Consider the following 25,056-nt stretch of genomic DNA (forward strand, 5'->3'; position numbering starts at 1 on the left):
TCGTAACAGAGTAAACACGAGGATCTGGCAAGCGCACGTGACATTTAGTACACATCTGGAGATTACTATAGGCCTATGCTCAATCAGGTGCATCTAGATTATTATGGGGTGGAAACCACAGGCGGCTGGTGGTACCTTAATTGGAGAGGACGGCCTCATAGTAATGGCTGGAATGGAATAAATGGAATGGTATCAACACATCAAACACATGGTGTCCTTGTGTTTGACAGCATTCCATTAAGTTAATTCCAGTCATTATTATGAGCCATCCTCCTGTGGTGGAAACCGAATACCTATTTGATCCAGCTCTGTATCTGGGTTAGCCAACACTTATAGTAGTTAAATTAGGATTACAGCTTCTGAATGATGTCACTGTCAGAATGGTAATTTACAGTAGATCAGTGTGAGAACAATTGGGCTAATTAGCTCATTTCAGTCTGACCTTTTCATGAAATAAAGCTTCAGGTGGTTTGCGGTTGCAGCACAGACCTGGGTCAAACATATATCAAATACTTGAGGTGCCTTCCAGACAGTCCTGCATGACCACACAAGTCCACTGCACATCAATTTAACCCTGACAGACAGAGAGGCAGTACAATCTGAGGAGCATGTACGTGCCCAGGCTGACTAGATAACAGAATGACCAAATAACAGATCAGTGATGCCCGTCCTATCACATGTAGTGTGTCACCATGACACCTGGCTCTGTATGTTTGAAAGTATGACATTAATATTGACAAATAAAGAGAATCGCACATCTATGTATAAACTCCCAGTAATTTATTGGGTAAGAAAGTTTATACAGAGTGTGCAACTCTCTTTATTTGTTTTTATAGCTTAAAGTTAATCACCGTTAGTCAGCACCTCTACACTAAATAATGTTCTCTGGGTGTGTGCCAGTTCATGCTTTTTATTAGACTAATATTGACATATACATACTGTACATGCTTAGAATACAGTGCACCCTCTCACCCCTTTCTTCAAACAGCCATATTTGTATCCTCCTCTTGTGATTGGAGTCTATTTATTTGTTTAAATGCTGTTTTTATGTCCAATGTATCTATGACATATATGGGAAATCAAGTTGAACCTTGAACCAGGGTAGGAATGATGAGCAGGAGCAGTGAGTCTTCTAGACGCCAGCAGAGCTTTAATGGATTACAGGAGTGGAGTAATTGGTAAGATGGTTTTAGGTTGGTGTGTGTGTGTGTGTGGACGTGTTTAACTATTCTTGTGGGGACCAGAAGTCCCCATAAGAATAGTAAACAAACAAAAATTTGACCAACTGGGGACATTTTGTCAGTCCCCACGAGGTCAAATGCTATTCTAGGGGGTTTAGGGTTAAGGTTAGAATTAGTGTTATGGTTAGAGTAACGTTAGGTTTAGGAGCTAGGGTTAGTTTTAGTTTTAGGGTTAGGGTTAGGGTTAGGTTTTTGGGTTAAGGTTAGGGTAAGGGTAAGAGTACGGGTTAGGGTTAGGTTAAAAAGGATTTTAAATGGGACTGAATTGTGTCCACACAAGGTAAGCTGTACAAGACTGTGTGTGTTTGTGTGTGTGCGTGCTTGTGCTTGTGTGCGCAGGGAGATCGTTCAAGATTGACGTCGAAATTGGACGGCTATCCATGTTCTGAGGACGTCGGGAAATGCCTTCAAAACCAGCCACTAGGGGCAACAGTAAGCACTATTACTATCAAGTAGGGTTGGGTTTTGCTAGGGCATTGTGGATAGGCATGGTTGATGGGTGTAATTTCATGAGTCTGGATCAGAAGGTTGTGTGTTCGATCCCAGTTGTGGACACTGGATTTGTATTTTTACCCTATCCCAAACCTTAAACTTTACCTTAACCATGTGGAATGAGTGCCTAAACTTAACCCTTAACTTCAAAATTTGGGGTTTGGAGAAATGGAACCGGACAGAGCAGCAGGAGCATCAAAACCACTTTGAAATTTGACGGTTTGAGAACGTGGATGAACATCTAATTCTGCAGCGAGACAGAGCTTGTTGGCGTGCGTGGGTACATGTGGGTTTGCATGTGTGTGTGTGTGCGGGCATACATGTACGTCTGTGTGTGTGTATGTGAGACCTTGGCCTTGTTAATACAAGGCATATGTGATCTTGTGACTGATGCTCCCATCTCTTTCAGTCTCTCTACATCTCTCTTCGTCTCCAGGCCCATTCCCATGGTCATTAACAGTATAGGCTTTCTGTTAGATCTCAAGAGGGGAACAGATTAGAGCAGAGGATGAGGGGAGGAACACAAACTATCTGAGAGCGAGAGAGAGTGGGGGAAGAGATAGAGGGAAAGAGAGCAGAGGGCTAGAGAGTGAGAGGGAAAGGGGGGAGGGAGGGTGAGAAAGAGAACAGAGAGAGATAGAGAGTAAGACAGAGAGAGAAGAGAGAGTGCGAGAGGGCAGGGAGAGCAGACCAGAGATAGAAAAGAGAGAGAGGTAGAGAGAGAGTGGTAGACAGAGAGTGGGAGTGGTAGACAGAGAGAGGTAAACAGAGTGGTAGAGAGAGAGTGGTACAGAGAAAGTGGTAGAGAGAGAGAGTCATGTGATGTCTCACTGCAGACTACATTTGATTGTCAGACACAGCTTTCATTATTCCACATGTTCTTCAAGAATAATTAAGTTAACCCTAGACGCTAATCTTAGGTCAGTTTTGCCCACCCCCACCCTAATGGTTAGGGTTAGGATTTGGGGAGGGTAAGCTGATCCTAGATCTGTGCCAGCTGCCTAACGGCTCTACCTATCCTCTGGGAAGTCCTCCAGTGAGTGTCAGGAAGAGCAGCACAGCCAATAACATGTCTAGGTAATTACCTTTTAGTTACCAAAGTAATTACAGAGCAATTACATGTAAGGTTAACTTGGTGTTAAGTGCTGCCTCAATCCCTTTGTCTTTGAGTCGAGACAACACAACCACCTTAAAAACCGCCAGATCTCCATTATTTTTGATTAGTGAATGAGGAAGTGAAGGGGTTACTGGTCAGGGTTCAACCCATGGCTGGCTGATCTGGCTGATCCCTATGGTGGAAGTGAGACCTGTTGATGTTAATTATCTGCATCTCCACATAGCTCAGGTCTCAGGACCAAAAGACAGAGACCAGTGTGTTCGGCAGACTTGGGTTCAAATGGTGTCTGTTCGCTTTCAAATACATTAGCTGAGTTTGATTGAGCTTGCGTGATGCAATGGGGCCAATGAAATAGCCCCAAAAGTGCAAACCCCCCTATGTGGCATCTCGCACCCCAGGCACACTCAATCTAACGCTCAAAAAAGACTGTTGGAACCCAGGTAGGTCTGGTGGATGGTGGCTAATCTGTTAAAGAAGCAGTGTTAGACCCCGGCCGTCAGAGTAGAAAGCTACGCTTTAAGACAAATCCTCAACTAATGAGTCGTCTCTCAGTTATAATCTCGTAACGTAACAGTCTTTTTTCTCTCCTCTTTTAATCCTTCCATACTGACACGTCACTGCTGGCAATATCTCAATAACATCTTATAACAGGCTGGGAAAAGAGTGGGCCCTTTCTAGTACGCTATCCTTCCATGATGTTACCTAATCAACTATGATTGTTGGCTTATCAGGAAGGCATAAATCAAGTAAAATATTGAATGTATCAGTAACCTTGAGGACGTACCTGAGAAGTTGAAAGGCATTTACATACTTCATGTTGACATAGTTAAATGAAATAGCTAATGATGAACAATACATGTAAGTCGAGGCAAAGAGAACAAACATACGAGCACCACAGCATTTAACTCATGTTATTCAGTATTCACATTACAACATCCACATTGTTCAGCTAGTGACAGTTTCTAATTATCTCAATATACTGTATATTTACTTTGTAATACATTATACCAAGAGGCACTTTCAGTAATTCTGGCCAAAAAGGAGCTACAGTATAATGTCTAAATTACAAAAACAGTAAAAATAAATAAAGTTTATCTAAAAGACTTTTGTTGTCGTTTTAATTTGTTATATCTGTACAGCATATATTTTGTACAAAATGGAACAATAAACCAGTAATAAAATGAAATACTTCACAAATACTGGTGAATCACACGTCTGTTTTCCCCATCCTACAGGTATTGCTACATGTGTTAAGTGCAAGATACAAGAGAGAAGAGACAGTAATAATTATTCCGTTTGTGAAGTGCCGGCTATAGACAAATATAGAAAACAAGTCTCTTTTAAGAAGGTGTAAAGCTCGTTTGGTTCTCGTTGTGGCTAATATGTGAGCCGATGATGATTATGGTAATCAGACATATGCCCACAAAGAGAGAGACATATTGTTCCTTCCAAATGGCACCCTATTCCCTATACTGTATAGTGCACTACTTTTGACCAAAGACATATGGGCCCTGGTCAATAGGGAGCCATTTAGGACACAGACAGAATGAATGGCACCGACAGGACTACATTAACCTGGCAATAGCCTGAAAAAACATCACACAGGACAGAGTTAAAACATGAAGCAAAGTCTGAGGAAGGATGTTGGGCTTCAAACTGTGTCTGTTGTTGTTTAAACCACAGGAGCTCAGTGCTTTCAATGCCCAATTGCCCATGTTTGGTTCCTATTGTAGAGTTGGTGCTGCCCACTGATAGGGTGGAATAATGGGAATAGTAGTACTCTGAAAGAAATGTGCCAACAATAGCATGTGACCACTATCATGTCCTTGTCAATTACTAAATGCCAAGATGTTATTCTTAGTCTAAGGTTCTGTTCTGAATAAGATGTATTAGACTCACTTAGGAATTGCGTGCAAGTGAGCTCTTCTAGACAATTGCACATGACTTTGTAATTGCACGAGGCAGTCTACAGTTGGTGTGTGTGTGTGTGTGTGTGCGCATGTGTGTGTGTGTATGCGCGTATGCGTGTATGAGCTCCCCCCAGCACAGACAGATGGAATCGGAGTAAACAGAGCTAACCTCTCATCTGATTGGTGGTCACATGAATAACCGTGTTCTCACACACACATAACCGAGACACATACTGTATTATCTCCATCACATACCAGTTACATATCTGACCTTTGCATGTTATGAATACACACAGCCCTTCGATTATACCACCAAAAAAAAATCCCCACATAACTAACCTTTACAGAAATGTGAAATCTGATCAAAACAACTTAATGGAAACATAAGTTTACAATATAAATCCTGGGTGTGTTTTGAGCAACATGCATGTATAATAAGAGAGATCAAAGAAAGAAATAGAGGGCTAAAAAAAAGAGAGATAAAGAAGGAAGAAATGTTCTGGAGGACAAACATTTGGAGGGTTTCTCTCTTTAGGCACTCAGAGGACTGTCAGACCATGCAGTCAAGCTGACAAACACACACATGCACACAGGGTGCCATTTGAGACACAGCGAGTGTCACTTAAAGACAAACCAATTATCCGCTATTACACACAACATCCCTCTCTCGTCTGCTGCTGTCCCTCCCTCTCCTCTCCCGCTGCCTCCCTGCTCTGTATCCATGTGTCAGGGATGCAAGGTGCTGTTGCCAAGGATCATGTCAATCCTGTGTTTACAGATACAGAAAGAAGCTAGCATGCAACAATAGACGAGAAGGAGGGAGGTAGAGGACAAAGTGTAAAGGATGAATCGTTGTTCCAAGACCCAGCATTTGAAATGGCCCTCGCCCTATTTCCCTACATATTCACTTGTTTTGTCCACAGCTCATTAAGGAATAGCGTACAATTCCGGACTCTTGTCTCTCTCCATCTCCCCTCCACCTCCACCTGTGGTAGTCTGCATGGAAACCAAGCAGTGGAGAAAAGGATGTTTCTAGAAATCCACGTAGAAATATACCACTCCAAAAGCTATCTGAAATCCCTGTTGGTGACGGAACTCATTGGTTTTCTCTTAGGTTAGGTGTTGTCAGACTAGAACAGATGGAAGTGTGGTCACGTCAAGGAATTAGAGATGGACTATTCATACATATTACGAAGAGCAATATAGTGCTGTCATACCATAGTAGCTTATTAATGTTGGCCACCAAATCACATTCACAATATCCCTTGAACAAATGCTACCGCAGAACACGCGTGTGTGTACAGGTCATCATAGGCTGTGAATATTGCTTTTGCATTCACTCCATTGGTCTGTTACTGTTCAGTTCCCCTAGGCCACACGGAAATCGTAAAAGGCCTTATTCAGATGAGGCAGTGACTCAGCAGATGTATGGGTCAGGGGTTGACTAGCAATGTCTGATTCCTCTTCTCTGTATCGTTTAATATGGGCCAATAACTATTATAACGATTCACGCAACCACCTGGCCTCTAGCCCATCACAAGATGTTATGTCAGCTACAACACTAAATGCCACTGTTAGATAATGACCCATAATAGATCACACAACAAAGAGGTTGGTGTTTGAGAGAGAGAGAGAGAGAGAAAGAGAGAGAGAGAGAAAGAGAGAGAGAGAGATGCACATGATTTGGATGAAATTCAAGAATTTGGTACATAAACTCGAGTTGCAATGTTACATAAGACATGGTTTCCCTTGACTTCGCAGCTCACAAAGTACAACGCAAATGCTCCAGATACAGAATAAGTGTCAGTATTGCTTTAAACATTGTCATCCTACAAATACTTTTTCCTGATAATATTAACGGCTACAACAAGCTGTCAAGGATCGAATCTCAAAGGAGAACCAGACAGACGGACGGACGGACGGACATACATTTTAATTGGCTCCTCATTCAAAGTGACGTTTTCACAGAGACCATCAGTGAACAGAAAAGAGGCATCTGACCAACCTCAGAAAACCCCCACACGCTTCTCTTCCTCCCCTCTTCATCTCCCTTTCTCTCTCATCCCCTTCCTTCTCCTATACCATTCCGTCTTATCCTCTTCCCTCTCTCATCTCCTCTTCCCTCTCTCCTCTCCTCTACCTTTCCCTCTCATCCTTCTGTCACCACCAATTTGTCTCTCTCTCTGGACATCAAATGGGGCTATGGAACTATGGACAGCCACGTGGAGCCCAGCACTGGTCCATGTTGCCTGCCTCAGGCTGGCTGGCTAGCCCACGTGGGCTGTGTCCCAAATACCACCCTTTTCTCCATATACTGCACTACTTTTGACCAGGGTCCCTAGGGCTACGGTCAAAAGTAGTGCACTATGTAGGGAATAGGGTGCCATTCGGGACACACACCTGCTTAGGCCTATTCTGACTGGTCATGTCATGGAGCTGGATGGATAGGGAGAGATGGGATAGCTGCAGGTACAGTATCATGAGATAGCTACAATTGGGTAGCTACAGTTCAACCATATTGACCTTCTTCAACAGGTTCCTGGTTGAACCAGTTGGACCTATGGTTCAAATGTTAAAACTATCAGAAAGTTAATAAATACATAACTTCTTTGTGGGAGTCAGCAAACACACACTAAGCAGACATCTGTCTTTCTGGGCATGGATATTTTTACTGCATTCTCTTTCTTCATACTTTTGTTTGCTTTGCATTCAGCCCCATGCATGATTCACCATGTTCTATAGAGCAGCACAGTCTCTCTGAGTGTTTGTGGAGCATAACTGTAACCTTGTTCTCTTGGTTGAACATCTGGGCTCCTCCACATCTCCTTCAAGGCTTTCCAAGATCCACTCTGCAATGAACTTTTTTTGATCACTTGACTAGCTGAAAGCTATTGGAGCCCAAGGCCTGTTATCATTTCAGCCTGATGGAGAAAAATATGATTTCCCAGAGTTAAATAGAAAATGCCTGGTTACGACTGTAACCTTGGTTCTCTGGATCTGAGTGAGAGCTCACTCTATGGGGAATGATGCTCGCTGAAGAGACAAAGAGAATCTGTGTACTTTCGACATTGGCTCTCTTGGCTGAACTTCCTGTCAGGGTATTGGGTGGTAGATCCCATTGTGAGAGAGGACAGAAAGACAGGCTAGAGGTCAGTTAACCATCAAAAGAGTTATACGAGAGAGTTCTACAAAAGAGTTTATCAATGAAGACGGCTGTAGAGAACCTTTCAAAAAGGTGAATCTCTTTTTCAGTGTCATGGTCAGATTGACATCCACAGATGAATCCTAATTTGAATGTTTCTTCTCTAGTGAGGTGGTACATGTATTCATCTACTGGGTCAAGGCTATGAAGAGAGACATTCTGCACTTATAAAAGCATCTTACATTGGAATACATAACTAGGCTTCTGAATAAAAGAAAGATATAACTCTATAAGAAACCATGTGATTCAGATTCAAAGTGATTCCCTTTGCAGGTGCAGATAATCAAGATACAGGGTATGTAAAATAAGAAAGGCAATCAAATAAAGTCCCACACCATATTTACGAAACACAAACGCCACAGAGTGAAAATCTTACAGACGATGTTAAAAAATAAGAATGTAAAGCCACAAACCAATAACACAAAGGAAAGAACAATCACTTGTGTTGGTTGAAGCAACAACGACAAAGGGTACAAGGACACTGTGATGAGGGGTCTGTGTTGTGTCCCATTGGGCAGATGTCAATTCAATGCCAATTCCACTATGGTTCAATGTAATTTCAATGAAATGAAGTGGAAACAACATTGATTCAACCAGTGTGTGCCCAGTGGGGTGTGTCTGTGTTCCTGAGTCCTGTGGAACTGTGTAGCAGTGAGAAGAAAAATAGTCTGATGGACACAAAAGTGGAGTGAGTGAAAGAAAGAATGAAAGAAAGACAGAAAGAGAGAAAACATGCGAGAGATGAAGAATGTGAAGAAACACTGTGCTGTGTTCGATTTTTTTCCTCAAGTGAGTATAAAGCTTTTTCAGAGCTACAGGTTTCTCTGTTAGACTTCCAATTCCCTCTTCCTGGGGTAGCTAGCAAATCTTCTGATGGGTTTGTGTGTGTGTGTGAGTGTGTGTGTGTGTGTGTGTGTGTGTCTGCCTGCATGCGTGGGTGTGAGCACACTCTGTATCAACACTGGCCCTCCTCTCCCCAGTCCTCAGTCCTCTCCTCGCTCCCTGAGAACCAACAAACAGCAGACACAGCTTTTTCCCTCACTTTCATCTCATTGTCCTCAGGAGCTAGTGCTTGTACTGTCTATTCAGTACAGTCCACTGTGTACACCTTGGTTCTGTGGGGGCGGACAGGTGGATGCGGACCACTAGTATGGCCAGCTGTGTCTTGAGGCTGGCAGTGGGGTCAGTGTTCTGTGGGCCCGTATTGCGGTGTGGGTACCTCGTCAGGGAGAGGGCTTCTGAAATGGAAACCTGATCCAATATAATACGTTTTTAAAACAATAACTCCCACCTCTCTCTCATCCTCATCCTCAGCTCCTCCCCCCACCCTGTTTTCTTTAGGCACATGTTACTCCAAACTTCTACAGTGTTGTGTCTAAGTGATTTGCTGACAACCAAATATCAGGGGCTGCGTCTCAAACAACACCCCAATCCCCGTATAGTGCACTATTTTTGGCCAGCTAGTGCACTACATGGGGAATAGGGTTTAATTTCTGACACGAGTCAGAAAGTCTAGTTGGGAGAGGGTATGAGTTTGGATAAATGTTCAGTTTCCTGATATTCAAGGGTCAAAGATAATCCTCTCACTCCAGCTCCTCCTCCCTTTTCTCTGCAGTCTCTGATTGCTTGGCCACTTCCTCTTCCTCTGCAAGCCCCGTCTCTTCCCCTTCCGTCTCCTCTCCCAGGCCATCTATTGGCTCCTTGCTGGCTGGCTCCTCCTCCTCCTCGTGGATGGCTGTGATTGGCTCGGCGGGGTTGCTGTGGCAGTTAGGCGCCTCTCTATCTGGCGTGTCCTGGGTTTCAGAAGCGATGACTCTCTTCCACATTTCGTGGTTGTCCAGTAGGTGCTGAGTGATGGGACAGAACACTCTCCTCCTGCTCTTCTTAAGCTTCACCACGTTCTTCTCTGTAGAGAAGAAGAAAACAATCACTCAAAACAAAACCTACTACATCTCTATCCCCTTATACTGTACATGCAAACCCTTGTTATACAACCTCTGGACAGGGGTTACAAAGCAGGGTCTGATAACCTGGGAAGACCAAATACACTTATGGCAGACCAGGTAGCCTCGTGTATTTGAGGCTTCTGCATCTACTACTAATTATAAAACGGGTAGTTTGGGTCCTGGATGCTTATTGGCTGACTTGGCTTACTTGTTTACTGTTCTATTAATGTTGGTAACCGCAGGGGTTTGTGGTATATGGCCAATATACCACGGCTAAGGGCTGTATCCAGGCAATCCGCTTTGCGTCATGACAATATACCACACCACCTTGGGCCTTATTGCTTAAATCCACTACATGCATTATCGATGGGCACTATGTCAACAACTCAATACCTGGGCCATTTCAAGCTGAGCTTTGATTTCAATAGGTTTCTGTTAACTGAGTTCTTTCAACTTTAAGAAGTTCAACATGAACGTCAACATGCTCTTACGGGAATTCTCAGAGCTAGTCGATGCATCCTCCTCTGCTGTATCCTCCTCTTCTTCCTCTGTCTCTCGTTCCCCCACCTCCTCTTCCTCCTCTCCCTCCTTCCTCCGTGCGTCGGCGGGGTCGACCCAGTTCCCCGGCATGAGGGCGGCGGAGTCGTAGGAGGAACAGAGCGGACCCACGATGTGCGTGATGAAGGACTCCTGGAGCTTGGCGAGCTGTGGCGCAGAGCGGTCCATGAAGGGGCTGATGGGAAGGCCCAGACTCGACTCCTCATCGCCCTGAGGAGTGGTGCAGTATGGGTAAACATGGCAGAATGTTGGATATAAGTGTCTGAAAACCCAACCCACCAAAAAAAAAATAAGAACCTTGACTTTATTAAACACTTGTACTTGTCTTTTCATACTAGCACTGACTTTGCTGATAGCTACTTTATTGAGAAGAAATGTACTTACTATGGCTGTGATATATGGTTGTCTCACCTAGCTATCTTAAGATGAATGCAGTGCACTAACTAAGTTGCTCTGGGTAAGCACTTCTGCTAAATGACAAATGTAAATATAATATGAATTACCTCATTACTTCACCATTTGACACTATCTGAGGGAAGTCAATCAATCAACCAGCCAATGATATGAGGGAAATTTGAATCAAATGCACTGAGGGAGTCACAGCTAAGGTACTCATACACAGAGGGAGAAAATGACCATCAGAAATGATGTAAAACTACATTCAACTGCATTCTATTTGATGGTAGAAAACATACCACCATTTGTAACTCTCTCCTTTTATTATTCACCAGCCAGCCAGTCTCTAAGCTGGTAAACCAACAGCAACCACCAGCGCTCAGAGCCTGTGGGATTAGCTACTGAATAATCAAAGCTGCAAACTGGGTCAAGAACATAAACAGCAAAACACACACGTCTATCTAGCGGAAGCCTACAAGTTCATCTATGGGTCCAGCTTTGGCTGACTGACAAGATCATGTACTGTATATGCATGTATAGTAAAGTGATGTATAGCAGAATACATATATATGTGTCTATTGACGTCAGGGGCTTATACACTCGAAGTGGACCGCAGCAGGCAAGGTCTCCTGTTGCCATAGTAACCAGCGGAGCTTTCGTCAGTCAGTGCAGTGGACTGAAATTAGTGTCTGAAGTGAAGAGGGAGAGAGAGGGGGGAAAAGAGAAAGAGAGAGAGGTGCTACTCTAGATTAGAGTGGCGTATTGAACCATTCAAACGTCTTCTAAAGACAGGTGTCAAGGAGAAGGTAGAGTTACAACCTAACCACTGATACAGGGTCAGATCTTTAAGATGTTTTCACCGCATTAATGGTCAGCATTAGGATTGTGGGTATACTACTACTGACCCTAGTGTATTTGTGTGTGTGTGTGTGTGTTCGCCTGTGTGTGTTCTTTGTGTGCATGTCTTGAGGGATAGTGCAGTCAGTGCAGTTGAGTGCTCTGTGATCTGATGTGTTGCTGCTGCTGTATCTCTGTCTGTGTGAATGAGGACTGTCACTGATGACACAAGTAGGTCAGCTATACTGCAGTACAACAACATTTCCTCTCTCTCTCTCTCTCTCTCTCTCTCTCTCTCTCTCTCTCTCTCTCTCTCTCTCTCCTCCCTGTCTTTCCCTCTCTTTCTTTCACTCCCCTGTCTTTCTATCTCTCCCACCCTCCCCCTTTATCTCTCTCTCTCTTCCTCCCTCTCTCTCCAAGGACGCAAGCAGATCTGACATTTGAACAAGGGTTTGGGTTTTATCATTGAGTGAGATCAGGCTTTGAAGAAACAGACAGACAAAAACAAGATGACTGCACTGTCAATCCCAGTAGCACTGATAACCTACACACTTGGTGCTCCTATCACTGTAGAGTGACATATTGTGAATTTTGTTTGTCAATACATCAACACTCTCCATTCCAAAAGACAATCTAATTGTCTCCATCAATGCCAGGGTCCCATTTTGAAGAGATGATGCATTATGCAGTACATTGCCTACATACAAAGATGGCTTCTTCAATTAATGTGTATTGATGGGTGTTACAACAACATTACTGATAAAGGAACAGAAGATGTTGGGTATTTTTTCAGTAGACCATACAAAGCCATGGTACCGAGTGGTACCCAAGATCAGACCATAGGTTAAAAATAGTAAATCTTTCTAGACTATAAACATGAAAATATAGCTAATTGTAAAGACAGTGTGGTACAGAGTGGTACAGAGGATGAGGCAATACGACTAAGTGATGTGGAGTGTGGTACCGTGTGGTACACAAGGAGGGAGTCTGAGCCAGATTCAGGAGATGGCTCTTGATTGATTATACTGTTATGTATGAGGCAATGCATTAGGAAAGTCTTAAATGTATGTGGTTGAGAATGGGTTATGGATCTGCTATGTTTAAACCATATTCAAGTATCGATTGATGGGTTTTGGAATAAACAGAGCAGAGCCGGGAGATGGCTCTGTTATTTTTTACCTGAGAAAGTTTGGTTTGGCCACCATTGTATCCAAACTAAATAAATATAGGAGGAGAAGTCAGATTTCGCCACTATCATAAATTAAGAGAGTGGGCGGAGCGGTCAAAAGATGAATGTTTGGAAACAATGGTGGAGAAACTGAACTGGGAGGGTTTAAGCTAAAAAGTATGTAAAATGAGCAGGAATGGACATTGTATATAAACTGAGGGCCGAGTGTTGTGAGTTGCTCTGCAGACCAGCTTGGCTTTTGTTGCTCTATGTAATAAAGTCTATCTTGATTCTACAAAAACTCTGGAAGAACTTAGATTTTTAGTATAGTGATAATTTTCCACGACATAATTGCCGACCACGAAGGGACTGGAAACAGAGACAATAGGGGTACTGCGCCATCGGAGAGAGTTTGGACGAATCACACACAAAAATGCAGTGGCCACTGTTAATTGAGGTAAGCGACGTTGTTACTTTTAACATAGAAATTGTGTGATTCGATCAAGCTGAATCTGAGGGTCAGGTACGGGGGGGGGGTGACTCCAGTATTAAGGGCTAAATTTAGGAAAAGTACAGAGTTTTTGTTGGAATGAGAAATAAGCATGCATGCAATGTTATTAATTGTTGAATATTGTTGATCATTGTAAAATAAGATTAAATCCTGTGGATACCGCTGTGGAGAGCTAAGGTTAGCAGGTGGCTAGCCAAGAGTGCCTATGGTTACCGCTCTAACGTGGAATTAATTGTTAGAGGCTGCTCGGGTAGGTGATGCATCATCCTGTGGTGGTGATGCAATAATTAGACAGGGCCAATCGGGTAAAAAAATGTAGGTCATCCTGAGTAGGTGACACCATAAATTGGAAGTAGCGCTGGTCATCCAGAGTAGGTGAATGGTTGTGAAATAGACACTAGGGCTTCAAAACATAGAAAAAGTGTTAAATAGAATAGGTCTGCTCATCTCGTGTGGGTGAATGGTTTGCTTGAGCGGCTGTGATTCATTCAATTGTGATTAAGTTGTATGTTTCCTCTGTCTCATTCAGGTTGCTCATTTGGTCAGCTTGATCAATTTGTTTGGTTCGATTGTTTTGTCTGATTCGTTTTGTACAAGACTGGTTTGTTGGACTTGCTTGGGTTTGTGAAAGCAGCTCTTTCATCTTTGTCCACTGGTCTGACTCAATTCATGCATTCAATCTGTCGAAATCACTCAGTCGTTCATCTGATGTAAAGTGGGGAGAACAAGTATTTGATACACTGCAGATTTTGCAGGTTTTCCTACTTACAAAGCATGTAGAGGTCTGTAATTTTTATCATAGGTACACTTCAATTGTGAGAGACGGAATCTAGAACAAAAATCCAGAAAATCACATTGTATGATTTTTAAGTAATTAATTTGTGTTTTATTGCATGACATAAGTATTTGATCACCTACCAACCAGTAAGAATTCCGGCTCTCACAGACCTGTTCGTTTTTCTTTAAGAAGCCCTCCTGTTCTCCACTCATTACCTGTATTAACTGCACCTGTTTGAACTCGTTACCTGTATAAAAGACACCTGTCCACACACTCAATCAAACAGACTCCAACCTCTCCACAATGGCCAAGACCAGAGAGCTGTGTAAGGACATCAGGGATAAAATTGTAGACCTGCACAAGGCTGGGATGGGCTACAGGACAATAGGCAAGCAGCTTGGTGAGAAGGCAACAACTGTTGGCGCAATTATTAGAAAATGGAAGAAGTTCAAGATGACGGTCAATCACCCTCGGTCTGGGGCTCCATGCAAGATCTCACCTCGTGGGGCATCAATGATCATGAGGAAGGTGAGGGATCAGCCCAGAACTACACGGCAGGACCTGGTCAATGACCTGAAGAGAGCTGGGACCACAGTCTCAAAGAAAACCATTAGTAACACACTACGCCGTCATGGATTAAAATCCAGGTCCCCCTGCTCAAACCAGCGCATGTCCAGGCCCGTCTGAAGTTTGCCAATGACCATCTGGATGATCCAGAGGAGGAATGGAAGAAGGTCATGTGGTCTGATGAGACAAAAATAGAGCTTTTTGGTCTAAACTCCACTCGCCGTGTTTGGAGGAAGAAGAAGGATGAGTACAACCCCAAGAACACCATCCCAACCGTGAAGCATGGAGGTGGAAACATCATTCTTTGGGGATGCTTTTCTGCAAAGGGGACAGGGCGACTGCACCGTATTGAGGGGAGGATGGATGGGGCCATGTATTGCGAGATCTTGGCCAACAACCTCCTTCCCTCAGTAAGAGCATTGAAGATGGGTCGTGGCTGGGTCTTCCAGCATGACAACGACAAGAAACGCACAGCCAGGGCAACTAAGGAGTGGCTCCGTAAGAAGCATCTCAAGGTCCTGGAGTGGCCTAGCCAGTCTCCAGACCTGAACCCAATAGAACATCTTTGGAGGGAGCTGAAAGTCCGTATTGCCCAGCGACAGCCCCGAAACCTGAAGGATCTGGAGAAGGTCTGTATGGAGGAGTGGGCCAAAATCCCTGCTGCAGTGTGTGCAAACCTGGTCAAGACCTACAGGAAACGTATGATCTCTGTAATTGCAAACAAAGGTTTCTGTACCAAATATTAAGTTCTGCTTTTCTGATGTATCAAATACTTATGTCATGCAATAAAATGAAAATTAATTACTTAAAAATCATACAATGTGATTTTCTGGATTTTTGTTTTAGATTCCGTCTCTCACAGTAAAAGTGTACCTATGATAAAAACTACAGACCTCTACATGCTTTGTAAGTAGGACAACCTGCAAAATCGGCAGTGTATCAAATACTTGTTCTCCCCACTGTATTTGTTCAATTTGTCTGATTCATTTGTTCGTCCTGCTGGTCATTCTGTGTGAGTGATCGGACAATAATAAGAAATCCTGCAAATAATAGCCTTTTCTGTGTTGAGGAAGTGTCAGGAAAGGGACTATATTTGAGGTTGCTTAAAGCTGCTATGTCTGGTGGAGAAAAGGGTGTGCCCAATCTTGCATTAGGAAGAGAGGAATAAACGGTATGTGGATATTCATTGACCAACTGAGTGTGGGAAATTCATGTTACTAGGAGGGGTAGAATAAATCCTGTTGGAGGAACAGGTCATCTGTACTGGTGTGGTTGTATGATGTCTACATTGTATTTCGGTCAATCTTTTAGGGTGTGTTTTGGACATTATATTTGGAAATTTAGAAGTGATTTAGGATTATGTTAAAATTATCCGAGTAAAATGTGGAAAATGAGTCGCACTCTGAAGTTTGAATGATAAGACATAGAGGTGTGTATGATAATTCTATATAAGTTTGGATAATAAGCTTTTGATATAATGATATCTTGGTGTTCGTACAACATTGCCTGTCATAGAATATTGTGAGATGTTAGTTCAGTGAATAGTGGCCAGTCTATAAGATTCTGGGAGGATTTTATGACTGAGGGGCAGGGTCAATGTAGTTAAAGTTGTTGTTCCGCTGGTAGTAGATTATGATAAACTGACTTGTGGTAATAAATAATCATTAGAAATATGAATGGTTTGGTTGATATGAAAATACGATGAATTTTATGTGCGTGTAATTGATTACTAGATTGGATAAAGTAATACGTGGAATAATGTATAGGTACTGACTTGCGCAGCCAAAACGTAGACGTACGTGAGGGGTGGGAGACAGTACATAGATCATTTGATAGAAATAAGATGACGCATTATAATAACTATCTATCATTTCAGAGCAGAGGTGATATAGTAAAGGAATTTTAGTATATTGTAGGGGGAAAACATAATATATTTGATTAAACTCATTAGATCTGTTTCCAAATCAATGAATGTAGATTTGACTTGTTGACTGCTAATTCATTCCCTTCGAGCTTGTGAGATCTTTTCAAGCTATTTTCTGATAATTGTGTTATTTGCCAGATGTTAGGACTACAGACCATTATAATTGGAATAAAGGAGGATTTACTTGTCATTTTATTAAAGCATAGGTTCTGCATTACTGACTAAAATCGAGGTTTTCTGATTGTAATTCAACTATGGTTATGGGTTGCTTAGATTGATAGAACAGTCAGTGTTTATTTTGTGATGTAAGACTGGACGATTTAGCAGCTTGCTTGTTTCAAATTGAAAGACTCACTTATTCAACATGAATAGTGGGATGGTTTCGAGGTAGTCATTTTTTTCATTGCCTTATGATTTGATAGTTTAAACTACTGTGAATAGGGTTGTAATTTGGAATATTGAATTGAATATGGATATTAATTGAATATATGCTTGTCAACTATAGCAAGTGTTTTGTTTTATTAACTATAGCCTAATCAGAAAAGACAGTTACTTAAATTGAATAGCGGACTGGCAATTACAATTGAGCTGTGGCCATGATTTTAATTGATAACAAAGGAAAGTAAGTTAATAGGGAAGTGAGAATTTAAAATTTGAATGGTTTGGGTAGACTGGAATGAAAGTAATGTCTTCTAATAATATGAATGCAAATATACTATTAGTTATTGGTGGTTTGTGAATAGACTTTACTGATGCCATATTTTAGTTTGCGGGTGAAAGAGAGTCGTACTTGCTGGACTGTATCGAGTTGTAAGGGACATTTGAAGCAGAGGTCTGAATAGTTGAATGGGAAACATTCTTTTACAAATTCTAATTGTTTTTACTTAATTCTATAGTTTATGTAAAACCAGTGACGTATGCAAATAGTTAATGAATTCTAAAACGATAATCTGTTTTCGTTAGGTGGAACAGTGGATTGCAGGTCGTTTTGACTATTACGCTGATGGGATAGCACCAACTTTTTGTAGGTTCTAGATTTGTTAAACAACAAATTAATATTTTGACTAAATTAATGCAATAGGCTACAATTATAACATTATTGGGAAAAGGCACAATCTAATGCGAAACAGTTATTACCTATGTCATTGATCCCGTAATGATACCAGGATAATAGTAATATTATAAATCTGGGTTGGAGAATTTAGGATAGGGACTAGCTGTACAGATATAAAGAAGTAGAAGAGAAAGCTAAAAATGAATATATAAAAACAATATAGCGCATAAGGACAGGAGAGTAAGTGTGTTATCTTGATGGGAGATGAGACAAGGGAACAAAGGATAAGAAGAAAATTAAAAGAAACGCAAGCGATAAAATCTCATTTTTGGAAAAGAAGCAGAGTATGAAGATATATTAGGAAGAAGAATACCATTAACTGAGGAATATAAAAACTGTCAGCTGAAAGCGATAACAGAAATAACAAATTTAGTGGAAGTAAGAGAAGAGTGGCCATATACAGTGGGGAAAAAAAGTATTTAGTCAGCCACCAATTGTGCAAGTTCTCCCACTTAAAAAGATGAGAGAGGCCTGTAATTTTCATCATAGGTACACGTCAACTATGACAGACAAAATGAGAAAAGAAATTCCAGAAAATCACATTGTAGGATTTTTAATGAATTTATTTGCAAATTATGGTGAAAAAATAAGTATTTGGTCAATAACAAAAGTTTCTCAATACTTTGTTATATACCCTTTATTGGCAATGACACAGGTCAAATGTTTTCTGTAAGTCTTCACAAGGTTTTCACACACTGTTGCTGGTATTTTGGCCCATTCCTCCATGCAGATCTCCTCTAGAGCAGTGATGTTTTGGGGCTGTCGCTGGGCAACACAGACTTTCAACTCCCTCCAAAGATTTTATATGGGGTTGAGATCTGGAGACTGGCTAGGCCACTCCAGAACCTTGAAATGCTTCTTACGAAGCCACTCCTTCGTTGCCCGGGCGGTGTGTTTGGGATCATTGTCATGCTGAAAGACCCAGCCACGTTTCATCTTCAATGCCCTTGCTGATGGAAGGAGGTTTTCACTCAAAATCTCACAATCCATGGCCCCATTCATTCTTTCCTTTACATGGATCAGTCGTCCTGGTCCCTTTGCAGAAAAACAGCCCCAAAGCATGATGTTTCCACCCCCATGCTTCACAGTAGGTATGGTGTTCTTTGGATGCAACTCAGCATTCTTTGTCCTCCAAACACGACGAGTTGAGTTTTTACCAAAAATTTCTATTTTGGTTTCATCTGACCATATGACATTCTCCCAATCCTCTTCTGGATCATCCAAATGCACTCTAGCAAACTTCAGACGGGCCTGGACATGTACTGGCTTAAGCAGGGGAAAACGTCTCGCATTGCAGGATTTGAGTCCCTGGCGGCATAGTGTGTTACTGATGGTAGGCTTTGTTACTTTGGTCCCAGCTCTCTGCAGGTCATTCACTAGGTCCCCCTGTGTGGTTCTGGGATTTTTGCTCACCGTTCTTGTGATCATTTTGACCCCACGGGGTGAGATCTTGCGTGGAACCCCAGATCGAGGGAGATTATCAGTGGTCTTGTATGTCTTCCATTTCCTAATAATTGCTCCCACAGTTGATTTCTTCAAACCAAGCTGCTTACCTATTGCAGATTCAGTATTCCCAGCCTGGTGCAGGTCTACAATTTTGTTTCTGGTGTCCTTTGACAGCTCTTTGGTCTTGGCCATAGTGGAGTTTGGAGTGTGACTGTTTGAGGTTGTGGACAGGTGTCTTTTATACTGATAACAAGTTCAAACAGGTGCCATTAATACAGGTAACGAGTGGAGGACAGAGGAGCCTCTTAAAGAAGAAGTTACAGGTCTGTGAGAGCCAGAAATCTTGCTTGTTTGTAGGTGACCAAATACTTATTTTCCACCATAATTTGCAAATAAATTCATTAAAAATCCTACAATGTGATTTTCTGGATTTTTTTCTTCTCAATTTGTCTGTCATAGTTGACGTGTACCTATGATGAAAATTACAGGCCTCTCTCATCTTTTTAAGTGGGAGAACTTGCACAATTGGTGGCTGACTAAATACTTTTTTTCCCCACTGTATAGATTGGACTGGAATAATAGGAAGACATTGGATAGTACAGAATATTGGAGAAACCCTTGAAGAATTAGCAGATCAAAAGAGGTTGTATTTTATAATAATCCCAATAGATAAACAGGTTGAACCTTGGTTGGCATTAGGGGAAGAGCAAGGTTTTGAAAGAGGGAAAGGGCAGACAGGTAAGACAATAAGGGAACCACAAATAGAAGTATCTATAGTATTGAGAGAAGTTCAGTGGATTATTCCAAAACGAGCAACAATAATAAGGGAACAATTAGGTTCAAGAAAAACAGTAAGGAAAATATTGTTGACTTTACACCCTAATATAGACACTGAACCAAATCTAAGGCTATCGTCAGGGAGACCAAGAATACAGGGAATAGAGATGGCAGGGACACCAGTAGCAATCATAAAGAGAAGGTTCCCAGAAAATAGTGAAGAGATTGGAAAAATCTCTGATAAATGGGAAATAAGAACTAGAAAACTAGCAACAAAATGGCCAAAGGAAGGGACGTTTGATGTGACAGTGTGTGAGGAAATGGATACCATAAAAAAGAAAGAAGAAGAGAGAGAAAGAGAGAGAGATTTAAAAAAAGGTTCTGGGAGGAAGGAAATAGCTGGAGAGAGAGCATTGCCAAAGCTAGAAGGATAATAATATAGAAGGAGAAAGAACCCAAAAAGGATGGCTCAACTGCACCACCACCATACACACAAGGGGGGCAGTATCCTCAGGTCACAGGACTAGTCTCAATAACAGGGAATGTAGAGATAGAAGCAGAAAAAGGTAAGCAGCAGGCTTCCACACCAAAAAGGGAGAGAGGATCACACTTCGATATAGACTGTTATGAGGGACTGAGGAGTATGTTAAAAATACTGGAAAATTATGGGCCAGATGAACAAGATGTTGATGGACAGAGCGAGTGGGATGATGCAAGTAATGAGGACGATGAGGAACTAAAACAGTGTGCTGACTCTGAGCAAGAACAGAGTGAGACAGATGGACAATTAACACAGCAAGGAGCCACAGGAGGCAAATCTATAGTAACAGAACTAGGTGAAGCACTGCAAGCCCACCTGGAAAAATGAAAGAGAGAATTAAGAAACAGAAGAACAATAAAAAAGCCAGACAAGTATGGAGCTCAGTATCCCATTTTGGTAAAGGGGACATGGGTTCACTATGTGCCTTGGGGATCACAGGACCTGGAAGGCCTGGTGACTAGACTGCCAACATACACGAAGGAGCAGGAAATTGGATTAGAACATTTGAAGAACAAACAATGGCGGTGGGAGATTTGAAGGCATTGCTGGCCAGGGTGGTGGGAGTGGCCAAAATGGAGGACCTGGGTGGCCTCATACAGGCGATGCAGAGGATGGTACTGGATGGAATGGCCTTTGACAGTTATAGGCCAGGACTATGGCACAAGCTGAGGATGGAGTATCAAGCCAAAATAGACCCTAAAGCACTGAGGGGAACCATTGGGGGATAAAGAAAACCTTGCAAGCTACCGAGAGGATCAGCTCAAGAGGTTGCGACAAGAAACAGAAAAAGACCCAGAGGGGGATCCACTGATGACAACACTATTCAGGACATCACTGATGGAGGCAATGCCAACGCCTGTCAGAAGCAGACTGGAAGATGTGGTGGGACTAACGTCTAAATCCCACAAGGAATTCTGCGACCATGTTATCCACGCAGTGGAAAAATACAGGAAGGACGAACAGAAACTGACAGAGCATGGGAGAGAAAACTGACACAGATGCAGCTGGAAGAGCTGACAAGAAAGGACAAAAAGAAAACACAGGCGCCAGTGATTACTCTGACACCGCCGGAAGAGGGCGCCATGGCACCTGCTCTCCAAGGAGGTCCACAACTACAGCCTCAACCACAAGGCCAAAGAGCTCCTGCCTTACCAGTAGTGAATGTGTACACACAACAATCCCCTGGACAGTGGCAAAACAAAGGAAATGGAAACAGACCAAAGAATCCAGGGTACCGATCACAACAGCAGACATACCAAAATGGTGGACGAGGAGGACCGCCAGGTGCCTGCTGGGGGTGTCAACAATCAGGACATCTAAGAAGGAATACCCATGGCAACCCATGGTTGCCTAAGCAACCACAACAGGGTAATTGGCAAAGAAATGACACCAGCTCAGATGCATGGCGGCAGTCTCAGACACAGGCTCCACAGGGCCCAGTGAACCCGTGGGGAGGACCAAATCAGGGATACTAGAGATGCCCAGAGATTCGTAGAGGGGAGGGTCAGCTAGTGGCAGTAACTATGCAGGCTGATAATAATAATAAATAATATGCCATTTAGCAGACGCTTTTATCCAAAGCGACTTACAGTCGTGCGTGCATACATTTTTGTGGTCCCGGGGATCGAACCCACTACCTTAGCGTTACAAGCGCCGTGCTCTACCAGCTGAGCTACAGAGGACCACGAAGAACCTGATGAAGAACCTGATGAAGAACCTATGCTGCAGGTTCAGGTTAACAATAGAGGCACACCCATGATGATAGATACTGGAGCAACTTACTCATGTGTAAAACCAAATTATGCCTCTCACCTCCCCATGTCAGGCAAATATGCAAAGACAGTAGGATTTTCGGGACAAATGCAGCTAATACCTATGACAGTTCCAGTAAAACTAGAAGCAGGAGGAAAAGCTACCTGCATGCCTATATTAGTATCAGAACAAACTCCAGTTAATCTATTAGGGAGAGATGCACTGTGTAGAATGGGCATCCAAATTAAATGCACATCAGAGGGACTTATAATAGATCAGGAAGGTGTACGTCCACAGATGATGATGGCTACAGACAAAACAACAAATGTATACTGGATAGGGAATATAGAATCACTAATACAAGAGGTATTAAAGAAGTGGGGAAAATGTATCAGGGCTCAAGTTCCAGAAATGAGATTACCAAAATTAGGCTATCATTGTACACTGCAATATGATCCATATCAAAATCATTTGCTAGAACAACTATGGTTAAGGAAGGCATGGGGTAAACCGGCTTCCATGAGATCGCAATATTTTGTAATAGGGAAACAAGGGTCAGCAATGGAAGCATAAGATGCTCCAGGATCTAATATCATACAGACCTGGTTTGATATACCAGGAACAGAACCTCATATAACACTTTTAGTGGCCGAGGGATATCAGGCAAAAGATCTAGGACCAATGATGAAAAAGGCTAAAAATACACAGTGGGTAGAAACAGAGAATCCATTAATTTTCAAGTCTGTTGACAAAAACCTAATTAAAGTCCTATGCTTTGCAGAACTGATGGGGGAACCACAGGAAGTGGAAATAACTGAGGAAAGGCAGATGCCAGTAGTTAAAGAAGAAACAAAACAGGAAAAGCTAAGGAAACAAATGGAAAGTATGATCACAGAAGACTTATGGGCAAAATATGATACAGATGTGGGTTTAGTAAATGCAGCTAATCCAATTTCCATTAAAGTAAAGGCAGACACAAGACCCCCATTGAAACAGCAATACCCAATGACACCGAAAGCGGAGGCAGGAATTCAAGCTACAATAGAGGGACTGATAAAAGCAGGAGTACTGGTTAAAACCCAGAGTGACTGTAACATGCCACTGTTACCAGTACTAAAGGCAGACAAACAGAAGTGGAGACTGGTTCATGACCTGAGAGCAGTGAATGAGGTAGTTCAAGACTATAAGGTAGCTTAGTGGTTAAGAGCCTTGTGCCAGTAACTGAAAGGTCGCTGGTTCTAATCCTGAGCTGACTAGGTGAAAAATCTGTCGATGTGCCCTTGAGCAAGGCACTTAACCCTAATTGCTCCTGTAAGTCGCTCTGGATAAGAGCGTCTGCTAAATGACTAAAATGTAAATGTATAAAGCAGAGGTACCCAATCCACACACACTGTTAACAAACATTCCACCAGATGCAAAATGGTTCTCAGTAATAGACTTATGTGGAGCATTTTTTAGTGTACCTTTAGCATAAGAAAGTAGACACTTGTTTGCGTTTACTTACAAAGGACAACAATTTATATAAACGAGGAATTAGATTGAAACAAACGATTAATAATTTGATGGAGTACAGTGGAATTATCTTCATATTTTGGTTGTAGTTAAAACGTTTGGATTGCTTATTAACATGTACTATAGTGAATGTTAATGAAATGTACACTTTCTTTTCCAGGAGAATGGGAGTTTCATTATCTCTCTTTGGAATGTTTCCTGAGTCTGTGAGCTGAGGAGAGCAGTTAGTAAAACTCAGCAATCTTATAATTAGGCCGTAAGAGGGAGCTACCAAATTAAATAAGGCCTAGACATTTGTTTGTTTTTGCCCTACGTTTCACCACACACACCAGCACACACAACCCACCTATCATGAATATTTGGTAGTTGTGTAGGGTTGTGTAGGGTTTTTATTTTTGGTTTAGTGGATTTTTCACAGGTTAGAAATAATACATCTTAAAGGGCACATAAATCTGAGGTAAAAAAAAAATCTGAGGTAAAGGGGAAGTAAAGGGAAAGAGAGACTCACTAAAATGGGGTTGAATGACCTCTGACCTCTGTTCTGACTTACTGGTGAGGCCTGATCACCCTCACTCGAAAGCTAGAGACATTGTGTGAGATTTATATGTAGTATGTGAACACTAATAATTAGGAAGAAGTTTATAATTTAGCTATAGGCCTATGTATGATTCATACCATGACAAGGACAGAGAAAGAGAACTATCCCTTAATGAGGGACACCTGTCGCTAGTCAATTTTACTATTCCTTGAATTACCTTATGGGATACAATTAAGTTAAGGTGTTATCAAGGGTTATCATTCTAATTTGATTTGTTATTTTGATTTAACAGACAGTGTTGTTTTTTTGTTTGTTTTTTTGGGGGGGGGCTTACCTCTGGCACTAATGAGTTATCGCATGCAAGCTAACAGAATAACGCATCTAACACTGTATGAAATGCTTATGGGTTGACCCATACCAGTGCCGGTGCTTAGGGGACCATATGAGGATCCGCCTCTAGAGAAAATGGAAAGGGAATTAGAAGGGTATATCAGGCAACTAACGGTCATATATGAAGTTATATACCAACAGGAGAGAAGCAGAGTTCTAAAACCAGAGGCGAATCCACCACGACCAGTGGTCCCGAGGGAGAAGGTCTACGTCAGGGTCTTCATAAGGAAGTGGAACGAACAGAGACATGAGGGACCCTACACCTTCATCCAGGCTACACCAACTGCTGTAAGGGTCGAGGGGAGCTCGACCTGGTATCATCTAAACCACTGCACCGGA

At 42.2% G+C, this 25,056-nt stretch overlaps 1 protein-coding gene across 1 annotated transcript in view; it reads right to left on the minus strand.

Annotated features, from left to right (window-relative positions):
- Positions 1-3,745: 3,745 nt before the first annotated feature.
- The window catches only part of LOC121543648 (cGMP-inhibited 3',5'-cyclic phosphodiesterase A-like), a 117,506-nt gene continuing 96,195 nt past the window's right edge, over positions 3,746-25,056 (minus strand). The window contains exons 14-15 of the mRNA XM_041853686.2: positions 10,400-10,676; positions 3,746-9,868 (exon numbers count right to left, since the gene is read on the minus strand). Of these exons, the coding sequence (XP_041709620.1) occupies positions 9,546-9,868; positions 10,400-10,676 (600 nt within the window). The 3' untranslated portion in view covers positions 3,746-9,545. The remainder of the gene's footprint in view (positions 9,869-10,399; positions 10,677-25,056) is intronic.

The sequence above is a fragment of the Coregonus clupeaformis genome, chromosome 28 (genome assembly GCF_020615455.1).
Source record: "Coregonus clupeaformis isolate EN_2021a chromosome 28, ASM2061545v1, whole genome shotgun sequence".
Classification (NCBI taxonomy): domain Eukaryota; kingdom Metazoa; phylum Chordata; class Actinopteri; order Salmoniformes; family Salmonidae; genus Coregonus; species Coregonus clupeaformis.